Source organism: Pelophylax lessonae (genome assembly GCF_965119305.1).
Source record: "Pelophylax lessonae genome assembly, chromosome: 4".
Lineage (NCBI taxonomy): Eukaryota > Metazoa > Chordata > Amphibia > Anura > Ranidae > Pelophylax > Pelophylax lessonae.
The window spans coordinates 414,652,057-414,673,215 of NC_138771.1; the positions used below are offsets into that span (position 1 = coordinate 414,652,057).

The 21,159-nt window shown below is 41.8% G+C and overlaps 1 protein-coding gene across 2 annotated transcripts in view; it reads right to left on the reverse strand.

Annotated features, from left to right (window-relative positions):
* Positions 1–21,159, reverse strand: part of GABRA1 (gamma-aminobutyric acid type A receptor subunit alpha1) — a 288,453-nt gene that overhangs the window by 127,289 nt on the left and 140,005 nt on the right. For both annotated transcript variants that reach the window (XM_082256517.1, XM_082256516.1), the window contains exons 4-6: positions 20,666–20,733; positions 7,802–8,022; positions 98–180 (exon numbers count right to left, since the gene is read on the reverse strand). In XM_082256517.1, the coding sequence (XP_082112643.1) occupies positions 98–180; positions 7,802–8,022; positions 20,666–20,733 (372 nt within the window). The remainder of the gene's footprint in view (positions 1–97; positions 181–7,801; positions 8,023–20,665; positions 20,734–21,159) is intronic.

Here is a 21,159-nt window from a genome sequence, read left to right on the forward strand (position 1 = left end):
TTCAGGGCAATCACAAAGCTTATAAATATGCAATTCTCCTTTTTCATTCATCACTGATGATGTACTTAGGCATTTACTATCTGACAAAAATACTTACAGCTTCCAAACTTTAGGGGGCAGGCATGAGCATCCATTGGGAAATCTTCTAAATGCATTGGACATTCTGCTCGCACAGTCAGTCTAAAACATTATGAGTATTAAAATAAAATTGATGATTATTTTTTTTTTTTGATGCAGTCATGGACAATGTAATAAACTTACACCTATAGATAAAAAGAGATTTTCATTAGGGAAATATCAGTTTAAAACAATAGCACTTTTACAAAGTAGTATTAGGACCTCCCATTTCCAACACCAAATGTATCTTTCTTGCTACTGTTACATACATATTCTCAAAGTAAAAAAATGTAAATACCGCAATACATATGCACCTATTTGGATCTGCTCTTCTTCACCTGATGCATCTAAATCAAATGTGGAAATTCATAGTAGAATTCCAGGTAAAATTTACAGCATAGGAAGTTACAGGTCAAATCATTTGCATATCAATCCACTCAGTCCTGAGATTTACATAGCTTTATCCAGGGCGGTTTTTAAGGCAGGACAAAAGGGGCAGCTGCCCAGGGCCCAGTCATTGTTTTAGCTGCCCCTTGAGCCCACACTGCCTGTAAATAGTTGAGAAGTGGATTGGGGGGGGGGGGGCAAGAACATGTTTGCCCAGGGTCAAATCGATATTAAAGATGGCCCTGGCTTTATCAGTGGAACCTAGCTGGTGACCTGACTCCAGTTAAATAATTTTACTAGCTCACCTCCTACTTCCCAGCCTATGATTGGGCAGTAAAGAAACAGCAGCAAAATTGATGAGTTTATCCCTCTGCTCACTCTCTTCTCTCTTCCTCTTAGAATATTCCTTGTCCTCACATGTACATTCAGTACTGACCCTCACTCTCACTATCAAGCTACTAATTGCCCCTTTATCTCAGTCTAGGTTTTATTGTACAGAGGATTACCTGGGCTAAAAGTAAAAAGCCATTTCCATACGTTATGCATTTATTTCTATCACAGCATATGCAGATGTGTGATGTCCACTGCTACATCAAATTTGCTGTGTCCACAGATATTCTTTGAAAATTAGGTTTGTGGTTGTTGATAGATTCCTGCTTCTGCTGCATGATCAAACTACCATTTGACCATTATGAATCTTACAGTTCCATCTAGCAATTTATTTATTTTTTTTCAACAAAAAAAAAAAAACATATTATATATTGCTTTTTTTAAAATCCAAAGCCTATGAAGAAAAATGTAGAAACCTAGCTAAGCTTTCAATCAGGGCTGAGCTTGATTACACACTACTTTTCAAAAAAAAAAAGGCCAGTTGTTCACATGGAAATCCGTAGTTGAGTGTCTAGGCCTTGTTGATTACTAAATAAGTCAAAAACCTTATTCTCTGATTATTTTAATCATGCAAATTACTCCTATTAAAAAAAAAAAAAGAAACATAAGTCATATAACATGTCCTTTAAAATATGGCCTATTTTCAAGGTCAAATATACCTGCTTATGAGAACACACTATACTGTAGACTGCCAAATCCTTTAGGCAAAGACAGCTTTCCAGAAAATCTTGATTAATAGCTTCAGCTCAATGGGTTAATTGCTGCCAGCAAACCAACAACCAACTGGGATCCCTACCACAGTATCCATGTCTTGCATGTTTGTAATCATGGGAAATAGTTTAGTGATATATTGCCGCATGATGTAATTGGCATAATTATAACAGGGGCTCCTCATAGATCATCTAGCCACAATTGACAGTTTATATGGTAATTGCATGAACTTTTCTATTCCAGTGGAAAAACAGGTTGCATGCAAGTGCATTTAACCACTTGCCCACCAGCCGCCGTAGTTTTACCGCGGCAGGTTGGCTCTGTCCCGCAAAACGACATACCTGTATGACGCTTGGTGGGACCGCTATTGAGGGTACGCGTGTGCTGTCAGAGATGCACGCTTGTGCCGATTGGCTACAGGGGGAGCCAATTAGTGGGTTGGGTGGCCGCGATGTCCGCTGGGCATCCACAAACGCTCCCTGTGGAGACAGAATGGCGGTCTGCCATGGTAAATACGGCAGACCACTGTTCTGTGAGTTATGAACATAGGAATCCTGTGTTCTTCTTATTTAGGAACACAGGTCTCTGTGTTCATGCAGCAAGCCCACTCCCCACAGTTAGAAAGCACCCCCTAGGGACACATTTAACCCTTTGATCGCCCCTGGTGTTAACCCCTTTCCTGCTAGTGTCATTAGTACAGTAACAGTGAATATTTTTAGTACTGATTGCTGTAGTAATGTCACTGGTCCCCCCAAAAGTGTCAAAAATGTCAGTTAGGTGTCCGATCTGTCCGTGGCAATGTCGCATTCCCACTAAAAATCGCTGATCACCGCCATTACTAGTAAAAAAATAAATAAATAAATAAAAATTATATAAATCTTTCCCATAGTTTGTAGACACAATCATTTTTGCTCAAACTAATCAATATACACTTATTGGATTTTTTTTACCACAAATATGTAACAGAATACATATTGGCCTAAAATGATATATATATTTTTTTCAGAATTGTCTGTCTTTTTTGGTTTATAGTGCAAAAAATAAAAATCGCAGAGGTGATCAAATACCACCAAAAGAAAGCTCTATTTAAGGAAGAAAAAGACATTAATTTTATTTGGGTACAGCATCGCACAAGCGATCAATCGTCAGTTAAAGTAACACAGTGCCGTACCGCAAAAAATGGCCTGGTCATTAAGGGGAAAAATCCTTCCGGTCCAGAAGTTGTTTAAAGATAATATATCTCTTTGGAAAATGTAGGCTTGCCTTTTGGCTGGAGGGTAACAGCATCACAGACTGGGGGCCAGATCATACTTGCCATTGCAGCTCTGATATTACAGTGTAACTAAGTTGTAAATAACTTTTTCTTTTGACTTTTGGATAGAGTGATGAGGCATTAGAACACCTGTCAGTTTTCATTGTTGTTTGTGCCCTTGTTAGGCCTGGTTCCCACCTATGCATTTTTTAGCGTGTATTGAGTTTTGCAGAAACACACTACAGTCCATTTAATATGGTTTCGTATGGGTCATGTTCACACCTGTGCATTTTATAGAAAGGGACAGGACTTTTTTCTGGTTTTTGGTTCCATACACTTCAATGGATCAAAAGTGTATATTGAAAAACTGGAATATGCAAATTGCAAACTGCATAGGTGTGAACCAGGCCTTAGGGAGTTTCATTCTCTCTATCTGTCCTGTTTACTGTTGTCATTTCAAGTAAAAGTAATTAAAAATCCTGAATTTTGGGTTGACATTTATAGAGGGAAATCTTCCAATAGGGACATTAGTTCTGAAGGTCCTGGAGACACACTGGCATTTCCTCATTTTGAAGGGATTTCCTCTGACTTCCTGTTTGGATATGGACAGAAAGTGAAGGGAAATCTCCACAATGGGATACAGATACCATAAAAAATGATGGGCGTTATAACCCTTGTTTACTCTATCCAAAATAACAAAAAAGGTCTACCATTAGTTACACTTTAAAGCTGAACTCCAGCCTTGGTAGAGTCATGCACAGTGGTACAGGCTCCTCTCCTGTATGAAATTGCCTACTCTGATTTAACTACACACTATGAGCTTCTCACAGTGTACATTAGAAGCTTCAAAAAATCAGATAGAGTCAGCCTCATTTTCTTGCTGGAAGACATTCGCCATCCTCTCATCCTTTTCTTCCCAAGCCTGACTGTCCCTGTCCTTCCCCTTAACCACTTGCCGACTGCCGCACGACTATTTACGTCGGCAGTCAGCCCCTCACAGGTAGAGCGACGTAGTACTACGTCGCTTGCCTGTGAGGGTCTAGGGAGCGCGCGCGCGCCCCCGGAGGCGCGCTCCCGCGTGGTCACGGACCCCCCCGCGTGTGTGACCGGCAGTCCCGATGTCCGCCAGTCACTCGGCGATCGTCGGTGCAGAGGGAGAAAGGCAGGCGGCTGATGTAAACAAGCCGCCTGTCATTCTCCCCTGTGTAGAAATAGTGATCATACGGTTCTACTATGTAGGACCGTTGATCACTGTTCCTACACCTCAAGCCACAGCCAATCACAGTTAGAATCACGCCCCTAGGGACACACATAGCCCCTCCCTCTCAAAAAAGTTAACCCCTACACTGCCAGTGTAATTTTACAGTAACAGTGCATATGTATAGCACTGATTACTGTAGAAATGTCACTGGTAACCCCAAAAGTGTCAAAAATGTCAGTCAAGGGTCCAATCTGTCAGCCGCAATGTCGCAGTACTGCAAAAAAAATTGCAGATCGCCGCCATTACGCGTTAAAAAAAAACAACAAAAATTACAAAAATATTTCCCTTTGTTAGTAAAAGCGATAACTTTTGCGCAAACCAATCAAAATACGCTTTTTGCTATTTTTTTTACCAAACATATGTAGCATAAAACAAATTGGCCGAAAATTTTAAAAAATTTTGATTTTTTTCATTTTTTTGGGGGGGAATTTCATATAAAAAATTTGAAAAATATTGTTATTTTTGCAAAATTTACGCTCTTTTTTTGTTTATAGCGCATGATCAAAAAATCGTACAGGTGATCAAATACCACCAAAAAAAAGCTTGGTTTGTGGGAAAAAAGGACATCAATTTCATTTGGGGACAGCGTCGCACGACCGCGCAATTGTACGTTAAAGTCACGCAGTGCCGAATCGCAAAATAGGCCCTGGTCAGGAAGGGGGTAAAATCTTCCGGGGCTTAAGTGGTTAAAGGCTCAGCATCACATCATCACTTGTGAGCATTACTTAAAGCAACCTTCATGCAAATGCAGTCTGCCTAGGAATACCTACACTTCTAGACTGCCTCAGTACTCCTCCCAGGGTGTGGACTTGCTCTTGGGAGGAGTTAGCCAAATCAAAATGCCTTGATGGGTGCATATCAGTCTAGAAGGTAGGTATTCCTAGGCAGACTGCGTTTACATGAAGGTTGCTTTAGATAATGTTTACAAGTGATGATGTGATGCTGGGCCTTCAAGGGGAAAGACAGGAACTGTAAGGCTTGGGAGGAAAGGATGACAGGAAGGTGGATGTCTTCCAGCAAGAATATTTCTGGTGAGAGCTGCTGGCAGAGTGCATTACATAGCTTTGTGAAAACATCAGAGTACCTGCCTCAGTACTCCTCCCAAGGAGTGAACTTGCTCCTCGGAGGAGTTAGCCAAATCAAAATGCCTTAAGGAGTACTGAGGCAAGTGCTGTGATGTTTTCACAAAGCTTTGTATTGCACCCTGCTAGCACTAGCAATGATCTGCCTGCATTGCATAGAGGATCATAGGGACCTAGTGATGATCTACCATAGGATATGTAATAAAAATGGGAGGTTTTATTTAGAAAATGAAGTATTCATTTGAAATTTGGCATTTGAGATTTTTTAGAAAAAGTTAGCATTACTAGGTATTCACAAAATTATCTTTATGGTAATCGTGAAACAACTTGTCATTTGACCTAAATTACTGTGTTCACAAAACAAAGTTGTAAAATTCAAGGTTGCATATGACACTCCCAAAATGCTTAAACATATTAGCAGAAGCCAAAGAACCAAATTGGGGTATATCCAGTACCAACCAAAGGAGTTAGTAACCCCAGGTGTTCAGTGCCATGATCACATGGACTCCTAGCTGTGCCAATTATATCAGTACTAAACATCTGTATGAGCATCAGCCTGATATCTAATGAGACAGACACAGTTTTGTAGACATAAAAGAAAAGGACAAATATAAAAGAAACCTACAGCACTGACTTCACTGTGTTTTTCGGAGCTAGCCCTTACAGCAGCAACTTTCTTTGGACTTTCTTTTGGACTTTTTTGTTCTATTTACTGTATTTTATACAGTCCATTGGTCTGTTCCTTCTCCCATCATCCATATTAGAGCTATGCATTGGTCATATTTAGTATGCAGCTACCATTCCATCTAGCCTATACCTAGAGCGCTTGTTCCTTCAATATTTTGTAGACATGTTGTGACATAAAAGGATCCTTAATTAAGGCACATCACTGTGCAGGAGCTGTAGGTGGGCTCCTATGGTTTCTGAAGCTACTTCTGTGCCCATTGCAGTCTTTCCATTCCTGGATTTAATGTGCAGAGCACCTCCAATCTGTCAGCATTTCTAAGCAGCAAATCAGTGCTGCCTTTTCCACCTCCTCTGCCCTGTTTGTCTGGTGGGACTGTGGTGCCCTTATTAAACATCATAAGCCCTGGGCTCTGGCTCTTGTGATAACATTTGCTGCCTGGCCCCTGTACCTTGTGCCTTGCTTTGCCTCGACTCCGGCTTGCTTATTTTACTGACCCCCCATCTGAAAATGGATTACTCTTGTGATTTCTGCTTTCCCTGGCCCTTGTCTGGATATAGACACTCTGTTATTTAGGCTTGCTTGGATACTCCTAGATAGTGATACTGCCCTGACCCTTGCCTGCATATGGATACTCTTCTGATTGCTGTCTGCCCTGACCTCTTTACCTTAATAACATACTTTGTGACTATATGATGTGAGCTCAGACCACTGCTAACCCACCAGTCACCAGCCTTGGCTACTCCTGGACACAGCATCCACCTTGAATTTTACCATCTTGAAACCATCTGGCATGGTACGTGAACTCTCCTTTCTGGGTTTCTGGAGTAAATCCCAGTTCTGAAAGTATAGCACTGTGCCCTAAGTCCTGGGGGCAGCCAAGTACCTGAAAACATACTATCCCTGAGGAAAAGGCAGCTGCTATAGGTGAAACTATGCATAAGCACTATTTTTTGCAAAACAGGACACAAATCTGTAAACTTTACTGCAAGAAGAAATGTCTTCACAGCAAATATGACTAGCTCTGTAGATATATAATTACAAAGTTTGCACAGAAACAAAGTTTATTTTTAAAAATTACGCACACCAATAAAATAATTTCATAAGATCTCTTTCTCCTGTACAATACATTTACATACAGATTCCCGTTAAGCACCAGGGCACAGATCAGTTTAGCTTTGCTCCATTATGGACAAGCATACATTATTCTCTCCATGCAACACATTTACTAAGGCAGATGGATGATAGATAGATAGATAGATAGATAGATAGATAGATAGATAGATAGATAGATAGATAGATAGATAGATAGATAGATAGATAGATAGATAGATAGATAGATAGATAGATAGATAGATAGATAGATAGATAGATAGATAGATAGATAGATAGATAGATAGATAGATAGATAGATAGATAGATAGATAGATAGATAGATAGATAGATAGATAGATAGATAGATAGATAGATAGATAGATAGATAGATAGATAGATAGATAGATAGATAGATAGATAGATAGATAGATAGATAGATAGATAGATAGATAGATAGATAGATAGATAGATAGATAGATAGTGAATCTAATTTGCAGATAAAACTAAATATAGATGCAATTATAAAAAAACAAAACAAAAAAAAACATGCCTATTTGTTATTTGTTATAACATATTGTATATACAGACAATAAATACTGTATGGAATACAGTGAAGGATGGACTGTTGAAATAAAGCATGCCTTACCTCTGACACTTTTTGATGCCTTATTAGTATTAATGTATTCTGTCTTTGCAGTCTTCTTTTGTTACAAAATTATGTTTTTCATATGGTGACACAATATTTTCAAGCTTCTATAAATCAGGTATTACATCAAAATAAATAACATTTCAGCATATAGTTTGCATATAGACACTTTTACCTCATTGTATAAAGCAGAGTCCCATCTTCTGTTATCCGTAAGAGTTTGTTTGGCATGGTCATGTTATGGGCCACTGACTTCTTTCCATTGTGAAAAAAGGTATCTGGTGTCCATATCTTGCTTGCCATTAAATTATTAAGACGGAGGACTGTCATGGGGCCCTTGAATTTGAGTCTTTCATCTCTCCAGCCTTGTCGAAAAAATACATCAATTGTGTATTCCTTTTTGTGGAAGAATAAAGAAAAATAATGTTACAAATCTTTTCAGAAATATTAAGAAATCAGAGAATAAATCTGAGCAATAAATAAAGAGATATACATTTATTTGCATGAAAAAATTCTCAGCTCAAACCAAAAAATTGCATTATATTTTGTAACTATAGTTTGCCTTTTTTTTTTACCTACTACTAAAAGATATTCAAACATCTAAAGATGAGAAATGACTTAAAGCAGTTGTAAGGGATCTTTTTATTTATTTATTTTAATAACAAATAAATATATATATATATATATATATATATATATATATATATATATAGGTAAATATATTATATTTACCTGCTCTGTACAATGCTTTTGCACAGAGCAGCTCATAACCTCCTCTTCTGGGGTTCCCTGCAAACACTCTTAACTCCTCTTCTTAATGGTGTGCCACCATCGAAAGCTGCTTCTTATGGTGGCACACCTGCAGGCTTACTTCCAAGCTGGGCTATGTGCATCTATTGACACACACAGCGTGGCTCGTCCCTTCAAGTGTGTATTGCTTGCACTCGGCAGGGGTATTTAAGAAGGTAGGGAATCATTCCTCCAATCAAACTTTTCATGTTTGGACACCTGGTCCATATGTAGAAAGATAGACATCTGCCCTGCAAAGCTGAATTACAGGTATGGGTATTTTTCACCTAATTACATTGGTCAAGCTTGGAGCAAGGTAACTATGTATAAACCATAACGCTGTTATCCCCATAAAAACTGGAAACCACTGTAGTAGGCACTGCTACTACAATGATCTCCATTAGCTGCCAGGCCCCGTGGCTGCCCTGCTGCTTTTTTGAACTCAAGGGGGTGCTCATTTGTCATGAGCACCATTCAGATAATGTTTTCATATTTTTAATGAATGTTCAAAGTGTTCTCAGATTGGATGAGATGGAGATGATGACATTACTGATCCAACTCTCCACCTCATCCTATCTGAGAATGCTTTGCACTCATTGAAAAAATGCAAAGCATTCTCTAATAGTGCCCTTGCTGGACAGGTAACCTCCTGTGTTCACAATGCAACAGGGAAGCCACTTAGCACAGGACATGGAAACTAGTAGCAATCACTTTAGCAGTGGTGCCTACTACATTAATTTCCAGCTACCAGAAGGATCAATCAAGTATGGCATATGCATAGGTACATTGGTTCAAGCTTGACCATCGTAACTCTGTAAACATAACCAAACCTGAGCATCATCTTTAATAATATTCTGACTATACCATTGGGGAAGGGGCTTAATATGGGGAATATTGTTTGAGTAAATGTTTATGCTTTATTGTAACTTCCTGTGTATGTAGGGACACTGCCCTAGCCTCACTAAGCAGCTTATAAGGCTCTTTTTATAAGGGACACTAAATTTGGAGATTTGATTTTGGATGTTTCCATTATATATCTTAGAGACATATTTTCTTCATGACCAAGTTAGGAATTTGGACATTTTCTAAAAAATTCTATTTTTTGTATTTTGTTTATATAGGTTTTCACTCTTTCATTTAGTAGTATGTACAATATTGCTTACTTTAGGAGAATGACATCTAGTGGTTGTGTTGGTCTTTCAGCTAATGAAAACGTTGGGCTGTATACTGTAGCTTGGGTAGGTGTTCTAGAATGGCACTGGAGACATTTGATCCTTTGGCCTCTCCTTTTCACAATTTCTGTTTAATATTTAAGGTGGTTGTGTATGGTATGCACTATTACTTATATTTTAAAACATTTAATCATTATGTGTATCATATGTAACAGTCCCCTACCTATGGTGTTGGAGGGCCACCAGGATTAGACCTAAACAGAAGAATATGATGGGAATTTTAACTGTTGGGCTTGTGTTATTGAATAAAGGGTAAATTATTGTTGGGATGAGAAATAAGGAAGGTGCAATGTTGCCACCCTTTTGATAGATGTGTCTTATATCATGTGCATCATACTTTTTTTTATTGATCTTTAAGTGACTGGAAATAAATATTACTTTTAACACATACAAGTGTTTACCCTGGCTTGCATTATTGAAGCTCATATTTCAGCTTACAATTTTAGGGCTTCCTGCCCACTTTTATTCATCAACAAAAACAGGGTTTCCGCACAGGGGGTTTCAGCATCACATCGACACATAACATTATTCTTAGCCTCCTGGAAATGTTTTGTCCATAAACATCTTTAGTCTGCCTCTGCACAGATTCAAACCTACCACTTAGGTGAGGGCCTGGTCAGTGCAAACCCTCTCTACAGTGTAGCTCCTGGTTATGGTGTTACCCAGCTTGGGCTGTGCTGGCTAACTATTTACTCACAGACCGTCTGTCTCTGCCTGACACTGACCTATTCCCTGCACCCCCCTAGTATCCCCATCCTGATTTATTTAAAAAAATATACAAAATATACACTTCAGTTATGTTTTGACGAAGGGTGACAGAGGATGAGACTGCTGTCCAACCAGATCAATTGATGTTGTATTCAATTATTCACTGTATAAACATTCACATTGCTCGACATGTTTCGCCTTTTACGGCTTCATCTGGAGCGTTCTAATAGGATATTCTGTATAATGCTGTAAAAAAGAAAAATGTGCACCGTGTCACTTGTAGTTAACGAGGAGGGTATCGTGGATTTCAGAAGGAGTGGATGGAGCATATAATTAGTAGAAGATGTAAACCATTGGAGTAGTGACAACCAAGGGTTAATGAAAACCTGGTTGGCGTCAATAATCCCAAGTACATATAGTTATTGTGGCTTAAATCCAAACTGTAGCCTCATAGACTGGGTACATCCATATATTCCAAAATGAATATCCACAGATCCCTCCCCGGATGGGGAACCACCACCATTTTCTTTTTTACAGCATTACAAATTATTATATTTCTGGTTTTTATATGAACTTATCAATAAAAATTAATTTTAGAAACTTTTCCTGCCAAAAAATCCTTGTCTCCCAATCCTTCCCTATTCAAGTTAATTCTGGATTTGGCACTAGCAATACATGCTCAGACTGCTGCTATCTGAGTGCATATTTCCTCCATTATTTCTAGTGCAGGTGAGACTATTCTTGAAAGTGTTCTTTGAAGCAAACATATATTTGCAAAGGTATTAAGATTAAGTTATCAAAAGTAGTAGGGACAGTTTGCCTTTAATTCACTTGGGCACACACTGCCAGAAGCTAGCAGCGAGGACCTCATTATCCCAAGCAGACTCTGCCACAAGCGTTTGGAACTGAATTACATACTGTCTTACTAAAAGCAAACCTTGACAGAGGCATAGGAGGTCCAACAAGAAGAATACTTTATTGAATACATAATAAAATCCAATGGAAGAGCAGGCTGTCCTTCCATTGGATTTTATTATGTAGCTAGTAAAGTATATCACTTTTTTTGATGATACAGGGTAGCTGGCTCCTTTTTGTTGGACAGACTTGTGGGTTGTGATGCTCCTCCAGCCTGAGCTCCGGTTATCCAGTTCTGACAGTCTGCATGGTTGAGTGCTGCTCTTCACGTGTATGTTAGAAGTTTAGGAGGATGCTTGCCAAAAAAGGAGGCTCCAGACAGCTCCTTGAAGCTTCTTCAAAAGAGAGCCAGAAGGGCACAATTTTGTTGTTCACTGGGTTGTTTTTTTCCCCCAGAATGGGGATGCCCAGGTGAAGGCTATTGCCTAGGCCACATTATAGGCTGTAACTCAAAATGAATATTACACTGATTTATGATTTGGAGTTAACTCTAGGGATCTCCACAGAAGTGCAGAGGAGACAGCAAGTTAAGCATGGAGGTCACAGGTGTAAATAACAGCTGTGCTGGAGAAAGCTGTGCTGGGGCCAAAGGTTTGTCAGCTGGAATGAAAGTCACCCATAGTTGATTCAGATGAGTCAAAATGGCATATAGATGTCAGATCACCTGGAATTGATGGCTTCCTTGGCATTAGGTGTTTGAGAAAAGTTGAGCTGTCAGTTTGCACGAAGACACAGGTGCACTAAAACACAAGTGTCATAGAGGCACATGGAAGCACATTTGGAGACACAGGGGTGCACACTTGGTCACAAGCCACACTGGAGTCCCTAAATGACATGTAGACTGAGAGCACACTTTGAGTCAGTGGGCAAACTAGAGTTGCTAGATGACACATAAACCAGACATGGACTGGAAGCACACTTGGAGTCACTGGGTGCAATGGATGCATTAGTGCCCAGAGATTGGAGGCAGGCATGGAGAACAAAGGAGGCACAGGGTTATAGGTAAGTACAGTAACAGGAGGCGACTCTGCAGTAGTGTTGTGGTGTGTTGCTTGAACACCAAGCCACAAGAAACTTTGCATTAAAAGGTGGAGCAAATCAGGAGCATTGTCTCTTATTTGACATGCCAAGAGTGATGTTTCCTGATTGGCTGTGGTCCTAGTGCTCCTGGTGAAATTCGGAAACACTAGCAGCTATGTGCCAAAGTAGGAGCCCAGCATTGCAGGACAGGTGCATGTGACAACAGGATTTACACTGCAAAAAAACATTGGAAACTGTGAAGCTGGGTCCAAGCTGCAAAAATATTAAGTTGCACTTTAGCAGTGCCTAGGCAATGGAATAGGCCACAAACTTTGAACATCATTGCAAGAGATGGTAATAGTGGCAGCTATCACATTTTTTGTTTGTGACATAAACAGAAAGAGTTTTTAACCACTTAAGTCCCGGAAGATTTTACCGCCTTCCTGACCAGGGCCCTCTTTGCGATTCGGCACTGCGTGACTTTAACGGACAATTGCGCGGTCGTGTGACGCTGTACCTAAACAAATTTGACGTCCTTTTTTTTCCCACAAACAGAGCTTTCTTTTGGTGGTATTTTATCACCTGTGCGATTTTTTGATCATGCGCTATAAACAAAAAAAGAGCGTCAACATTGCAAAAATAACAATATTTTTCAAAATTTTTTATATGAAATTCCCCAAAAAAATGTAAAAATCCAAATTTTTTAACATTTTAGGCCAATTTATTTTATGCTACATATGTTTGGTAAAAAAAAAATCACAAAAAGCGTATTTTGATTGGTATGCGCAAAAGTTATTGCGTTTACTAACTAAGGGAAAGATTTTTGTTTTGGTTTTTTTTTTAACGAGTAATGGTGGCGATTTGCGATTTTTTTGCGGGACTTCGACATTGCGGCGGACAGATCGGACCCTTGAATGACATTTTTGACACTTTTGGGGTTACCAGTGACATTACTGCAGTAATCAGTGCTATACATATGCACTGTTACTGTAAAAATGACACTGGCAGTGAAGGAGTTAACTTTATTGGAGAGGGAGGGGTTAAGTCTGTCCCTAGGGGCGTGTTTCTAACTGTGATTGGCTGTGGCTACTAGTGTAAGAACAGAGATCAACGGTCCTTCATAGTAGAACCGTGTGATCTCCATTCTTACACAGGGAAGAATGACAGGCGGCTTTGTTTACATTAGCCGTCTGCCTTTCTTCCGGTGTAACGGATGATCGCGAGTGCCTGGCGGACATCGGTACGCTCGCTCCATAGAGCCTCACAGGCTAGCGACGTACTCCTACGTCGCTTTGCCTGTGAGGGGCTGACCGCCACAGTAAATAGTCGTGCGGCGGTTGGCAAGCGGTTAAGTCATTGGCAATCCATGACTGGTTCATTTTAATAAAAGTGAGCTGGTCCACAATGCAAGGGGACAGGCAGATTTACCTCTCCATACCAAAACCCCCTGATGCGCTGCAGAGCCAGGCAGCACAATGGTTGCAGGGCAAGCCAGAAGTTCCAGTGCACATGTGCATGCTCTGGACTGTGACTATTGTACACACAGTAGTCCATTGGATCTTCACTTCTCAGAGTTAGCAATAATCGCATTATGATGCTGCCAGTGATTGCTGCTCATGGCCGGGCCCACCTGCTGTAGTTTAGAGAATCTCTAAAATGGGGTGAGGCAGCCGCCATCACTGCTGCTCCTCCTTTTAGGGATCAGAAGATCAAAGGCATATTGGTCATCAGAGAACATCCCTCCACCACCAGGTAATGTGACAAAAAAAGTTTCTTACACAGCACCACATCAATGTGCTACATTTTGAGCACCCTCTAGGACAGTGGAAGGAGATCAGTCATTTTGGCCTTGTTCATATATCTAATAGGATGACCAACTACTAGCGGTCCTTTTATATAATGATTCAAGTCCTGGTGTACTTGCCCAGAGATTTGAGTGTAAAAGTCCCTATTCACCACATAATAACTGCACAGGAGGTCCCAAAATTCTCAGTGTAGCTGGGAAAAGCACTGTCCTCAACAATCTCCCCTTACCTACATACAAAACCCATGGTTTGCAATCTACCACTATCCCTGTCGGGCAGTGGCAGCAGTCAGCTGAGGAATAATATAATGAGGATTAGATTGGTTTGGGACTTGGATAATTCCTCCTGCTCATCCTCTCTAGCACCCCAAAGATCCTCATCCACCTCATATTCTTCCTCAGTCTCCTGCTGCCACTGCATCACAGGGATAAAGGTAAAGGACAAATGTTTCTTCAAGTCCTACTGTGCCTCCAGTGTCTGGTCATTTTATGCCACACTGTGTACCAAGGCACTCATTGGTGACACATTGACGCTGATGCAGTCTCTACAGTGCAACACAACATTTGGTGGTATCACAGAAGAGACAGTCAGCTGATGTTGGTGCTTCATTTCTGCCATGGTTGGGTATATCCACCTAAAAAGCCCAAAAACCCTCCTGACTTAAAGTGGTTGTGAAGTCAGTGATCACAATTACTGCCAGTCCCTCTGTTATAAGCTATACTACACAGTGTATGTGTTTTTTTTTTTTTTTTTAATTCTGCAGCTAAATACCTTTTTTACATCACCGTTGTGCAGTCACATGATCACCCTCTGCTCTCCTTCCCCGATCTAAGGACTATAGTGGGAGGGGCTAAGATTTCGCTCTGACCTCAGCCGGGTGGTCATGTGACTGAATTTTGGGTAGTGAAATAAGGTATGTAGCTGCAGAATTTTTAAAAGCACATACACTGTGTAGTATATCTTGTTATTCCAGATAGTCTGACAGTAATTGTGATAATTAAATATACTGCCACGTGTAATAGTGGCAGGAGGGGAGAGGCAGGTTTGGAGATTGGCTCACACACTAGGAAGTAACAGACAGGCAGGGAGGGGAAGAGGGTGAGTCTATAAACACAGCGGGAAGATAGAGGCACATAAACTGACCATGGTATCATGGATCAGCAGTCATGAGTACTGTGGCCAGCACACCTAGGGGGGCACAGGAACAGTCAGGATCAGCATAGAAAGGGACAAATGACACAGCACAAGCACTATACGGTTTAACTTGCCTTATAGAAACAGGATCTTTTTTTTACAAGCTACAACTTCTTTAATGACAGACCTCTTAAAAGCTGATATGTTTTGTGATGAGCTGCTGCCCCATGTTATTAGAATAAAGGAAGGTCACTAAGGTAGACTAGTGGCATTACACAACCCCCCTTACTGGCTAAAGTTGGCATGGAGTCAGACATCTTTTGGTCTGGACCCGCCTAGTATGGCTCCTTTTCCCCAGGCATAAAAGCTGCAAAACAGCATGACAGAATTTCACCTAGGATGTTGAATTTGCTCTGGCATGCTTGAGGAAGGGGGGTGGGGGAAGTTGGTTTGAAGGAGTTAAAAGAATTGGCCGGTGAGGAGGATAGGTGCAGGTGACTGTGCAGACCATCTGACAGGACATGTGGCAGCACCACCAGCTCCAGTGGTGTGCCCCATTTCTACATCCTTCCCAGCCAACAGGATATTTACCCATATGTACAACACTGTTCATGCTTACTTGACTGTGTCTGTGGTCATGTATATCCTGCCAATTAAAGCATGGTCCAGCAACATAGACACATTGAGGTTGGACAGCTGCGCTCTTCACTTCTCTACAAGCTGGCCCTCCTCTACACTCCTCTACAAGCTGTAATACAAATCTTACCTCACTGTTCTACCTCTTCTCCAGAACTCTTTAACAATCAGTTATTCACCTACAGATGGTCTCCCATCTCATCACTCACTCCCTCTTCATCACTGGAGCCTATTTTGTTGTAAGCTTTAGCTGCTGGAACATGACTGCCTCTTGCTTCTGTAGAACCAGCTTTTTTTTTTTAATAAACTGGATTACTTATATTTTTTGGCAGTATGCATTTTTCATGTTTTATGTATACTATGTTCTATACTGCCTTCAATTTGTACGGTTGAGCCGAGTTGGCTCATTTTGCACTGTTATACCTTTTCTGAAAACTCAATAAAAATCATTGAAATTAAATTTAGTGGCAGCTATGGAAACTGGGTGGGGGGGGGGGGGGGGTTGTGCGGTAAATAAGTGGTGCTTTGGTGCTTGTTATTTTACTGCAGTGACATGCTGCATACAGAAAAGAACAAAGCAACCAATTGGCACTGGCACTTTGATGTGAGTTCATGCAAAGTAGTGTGGGGGCAAAAACATTTAGAATGCTTACTGGCTTCTGGCTTAGGTTAGGCTGCTCACAACAGAAAAGGCTACCCTAGAGGGGGTACCCTAGTGTGTTATCAGAAAAAAAACATACACTGAAAGGAGCGCTAGACCAAAGGATAAAAGAGTCCACATTTTTTATTTGTTTTTACTAAAAGACATCCAACATGTTTCAAGGATCAGAAAAAACCTATTTGAACTATTAGGCCTTCAGTTAAAATAAAAACATTGAATGGACTCAAAATAGAGTTTTTCCATGTGAATCTGTATAGGGAAGCTAATTGTTGGATCAGAAGAGTTACCGGCCAGTGGTATTTTTGTGAGCAATCAAGAGAAGACCTTATACCTGGGAAGGTCAGCATGGCAACTAGATAAATAGCATTTTATGCAGAACAATTTAGCAATGAAACCCTATAACAGGGCTCAAAATTTAAAGTCCTGAGCTACTAGCCAGGCCTTAAGGGTTACTCGCCACCAGTTGCCCCACCCAACTCCTACCCTGCCCCGCCCCTAATTCCGCCCCAAAACACGCCCTCATAAAATTACACTGTTAAATGTTTTTGCATTAATGCAGAAGTTACAAAAATAAATATTAATAACAAAGTTTTCAGTGCCCATCAATGCAGCCTAATCAGTGCCCATCAAGGGTCTGGAACCCCCAAATCACCCTCCTAGTACCCCCCCCCAAATTTCACCTCCTAGAACAAATCCTACCTGTCAAATCCTCCCCCCATCAAAAATTTCCCCCTAGCACAAAAAACCCTCATTATTCCTACTGGCACAACCCCCCCCCCCAAATACCCCTTTTTAACAGCCTCAAGACTTCCTGTTCTGGCACAAATCCATCCCCCCACCCCATTCCAATAATCTCTATAAGGACGATCCCCAAATCCCCACTCTTGGCACAAATCCTCACCCCCCCCCCCAGCACGAATCACTCCTCCTAGCACCCTCCCCCCCAATTCCCCTGCTAGAAGAAATCTTATATTGCCACCTCTCAAATTCCCCATCCCAGCACAACCCCCCCCCATATCGATCCCACCCCTCCTAGTACAAATACTTTGTGGGGGATTGTCCCGGGGGGGGGGGGGGTTGGAATAAGAGAATTTGTAGCATGAGGGGTGGGGAGAAGATGATTACTTCTAGGTGGGATCAATATGGGAGGGGGGTTGTGCTAAGGGGGGGGGGACTGTGCTGAGATGGGGGGGTTGTGCTAGGAGGGGGGGGGGGACTGTGCTGAGATGGGGGGATTGTGCTGAGATGGGGGGTTGTGCTAGGAGGGGGGGGCTGTGCTGAGATGGGGGGGTTGTGCTAGGAGGGGGGGATTGTGCTGAGATGGGGGGGTTGTGCTAGGAGGGGGAGGGACTGTGCTGAGATGGGGGGGTTGTGCTAGGAGGGGGGGATTGTGCTGAGATGGGGGGTTGTGCTAGGAGGGGGGGGATTGTGCTGAGATGGGGGGGTTGTGCTAGGAGGGGGGGGATTGTGCTGGGATGGGGGGGTTGTGCTAGGAGGGGGCGATTGTGCTGAGATGGGGGGTTGTGCTAGGAGGGGGGGATTGTGCTGGGATGGGGGGGTTGTGCTAGGAGGGGGGATTGTGCTGAGATGGGGGGGGGGTTGTGCTAGGAGGGAGGGGGGGATTGTGCTGAGATGGGAATTTGGGAGGTGACAGGATAAGATTTGTACCCCAGTGTAGTTCTCCCTTTCCTCCAGCATGCAGACCTCAGATACAGCGCGGCACATCGCTCTGTGATCCTCCTCTTCATATGTCAGAGTGGAGGAGGAGCGGAGGAGAAGCCTATTCCTATTGCTTTGCACGGACAGCTGGCGGAAGAGATGCGGCTGCAGAAGCAGAAGGGGAAGAAGATTGTGTCTCAGGAATGACACTGGATGTCAGATGGGACTATACAGAGTTTGTTACCCGCCCCCTTTCCACATTGCTTACTTTGACTCGGAGGAGAGGGGATAACAAACTCTGTATAGTCCGGATCTGACATTCAGTGTCCTTCCTGAGCCGCAATCTTCTTCCCCTTCTGCAGCCGCATCTCTCCCGCCAGCTGTCCATGCAAAGCTTTAGGAATTGTCTTCTCCTCCGCTCCACCTCCACTCTGACTCTTTAAGGGGAGAAGAAGTCCCGATCTGATGTCTGCTATACTGACAGGAGTGTGAAGCCCAGCGAGAAGACAGAGAGAGAGCACATGCCGCTCTCTCCTGTCACAGAAACACTCCTGGCAGCGCCCCCTCCACCTCCCCTGACATAGACGCCCAGGGCAGGCATCCATCCATCCATCCCACCCTCCCTTGTACCGGCTCTGGGTGAGATGATCGGCTTACCCCCTCCATCAGTCCTGCTGGCCGGATAATGTCGGAGCGGTGCATCATCCCGCTCAGCTTTAACCGGTTGCCGACCGCCGCACGACTATATACTGCGGCGGTCAGCCCCGGCCAGGCAGAGTGACGTATCGGTACGTCACTCGCCTGTCACTGACTTGCGAGCCTATCGCGGGCGGGCGCGCGCCCGCCGAGGCGCGCGCCCGCCGCGGCTCGTTCACAGGCAAGTCAGTGCGTGTGACCGGCGGACTCGATGTCCGCCAGTCACACTGCGATCGCTCCTGTGAAGGGAGAAAGACAGAGCAGCTTGTGTAAACAAGCTGCCTGTCAGTTCTCCCTGTGTAAAAGTGAAGATCTGTCCGTTCTACTATGTAGAACGGTTGATCTTTGCTTTTACACCAATAGGAATGTCCCTACACAGTTAGAATCACGCCCCTAGGACACACTTAACCCCTCCCTGTCCAATAAAGTTAACCCCTTCCCTGCCATTTTTGCAGTAACAGTGCATATGTATAGCACTGATTACTGCAGTAATGTCACTGGTAACCCCAAAAGTGTCAAAAATGTCAGTCAAGGGTCCGATCTGTCCGCCGCAATGTCGCAGTACCGAAAAAAAAAATCGCAGATCGCCGCCATTACGCGTTAAAAAAAAAAAAAACCAAAAATGACAAAAATCTTTCCCTTTGTTAGTAAACGCGATAACTTTTGCGCAAACCAATCAAAATACGCTTTTTGCGATTTTTTTTACCAAACATATGTAGCATAAAACAAATTGGCCGAAAAATGTTAAAAAATTTTGATTTTTACTTTTTTTTTTGGGGAATTTCATATAAAAAAATGTGAAAAATATTGTTATTTTTGCAAAATTTACGCTCTTTTTTTGTTTATAGCGCGTGATCAAAAAATCGCACAGGTGATCAAATACCACCAAAAGAAAGCTCTGTTTGTGGGAAAAAAAGGGCGTCAAATTCGTTTAGGTACATCGTCGCACGACCGCGCAATTGTCCGTTAAAGTCACGCAGTAAAAAAGCGCAAAAAAACCCCTGGTCCTTTAGCAGCCAAATCCTCCGGGCTTAAGTGGTTAATTGTAATTGCCGGGCGCTCGCCGGCATACACAGTCCCGCCTCCTAGCCCGGCTTCTTTGATAGACGTCACACGTCCTGGTTGGGCAGGTGTTCTGTCTATCAAAGAAGCCGGGCTAAGAGACGGGACTGTGTATGCCGGCGAGCGCCCGCCAATTACAATTAAAGCTGTTACAGCGGGATGATCCGCCGCTGACATTATCCAATCCTTCGGCCAGCTTTTCTCTCCACTCTTCCCCTGACAGTAGCTCGCCCGACATAATTTTCCACTCGCAAAATGCAAGTAGGCGAGTGGAAAATTTGAGGGCTGCCCTATAATATAAATGTTAACCATAACAAGATTGGCTATGAATGGCAAAATGTCAAGATGTAGTTTGATTTTATGTGTGTTATGCAATATATGCATATGATTTACATAATTATAATAAATGATCTCAAAGTTATTATTTTTTAAGAATTTTAAAGACCATCTTGTAGTTGGTTTATACTTAAATATTCAACTTACATACTTATATATTCAACATAATGAGCAATTTTAGCACATTTTATATGTAGGTCAACCATGACATATGAAAAAAGGGAATATGAGGAATATAATGTAAAAATGCTTGACAGGTAAAATTAGTCTTTTACAAGTTTATTACCATATGCAAATATGATTCATCTTTTTATTCCCTTTGTGCAGAGACCTTGAAGCGATATTCCATGAACACAGAACATAGCATAAAAAAATTTGAATCTTACCATATCATGATCGGAAACTGGTCCAAAGCTGGTGACGAAGATATCTGTGTTCACTTCAGTTACACGCTCTGTTGGAGCAGGAAATGAGGAAGTTCAATATCTACTAACAATCTTTATTAGATGTAAAATAGCCATTTTCCCCAATACTAAGAATAATACATATAGTGCATATAAATGTCTTTTATCTATAAAACATTGTCCTTTTCTATTTTTTAGATTAATATAATACATCTTTTACATTTAAAATCCTATAAAAATTTTAAATTTGGATATCTTTATATTTGCACACATTTTAGCAACATATTTTGATGTTAGGCATTGAAAAGTTAAACCTTGAATTTGTAGCAGATCCTAATCGAAGATCAAGGACACCAATTATTTTTAATTCTGATCTGTCTCATTGTGTTTTTGAAATTCCCCCTCACATTCAATGCGGATGACAAATATCACTAGGAAAAACTGAGGGGGGAATCTTCCCTGCCGGGACGCACAGC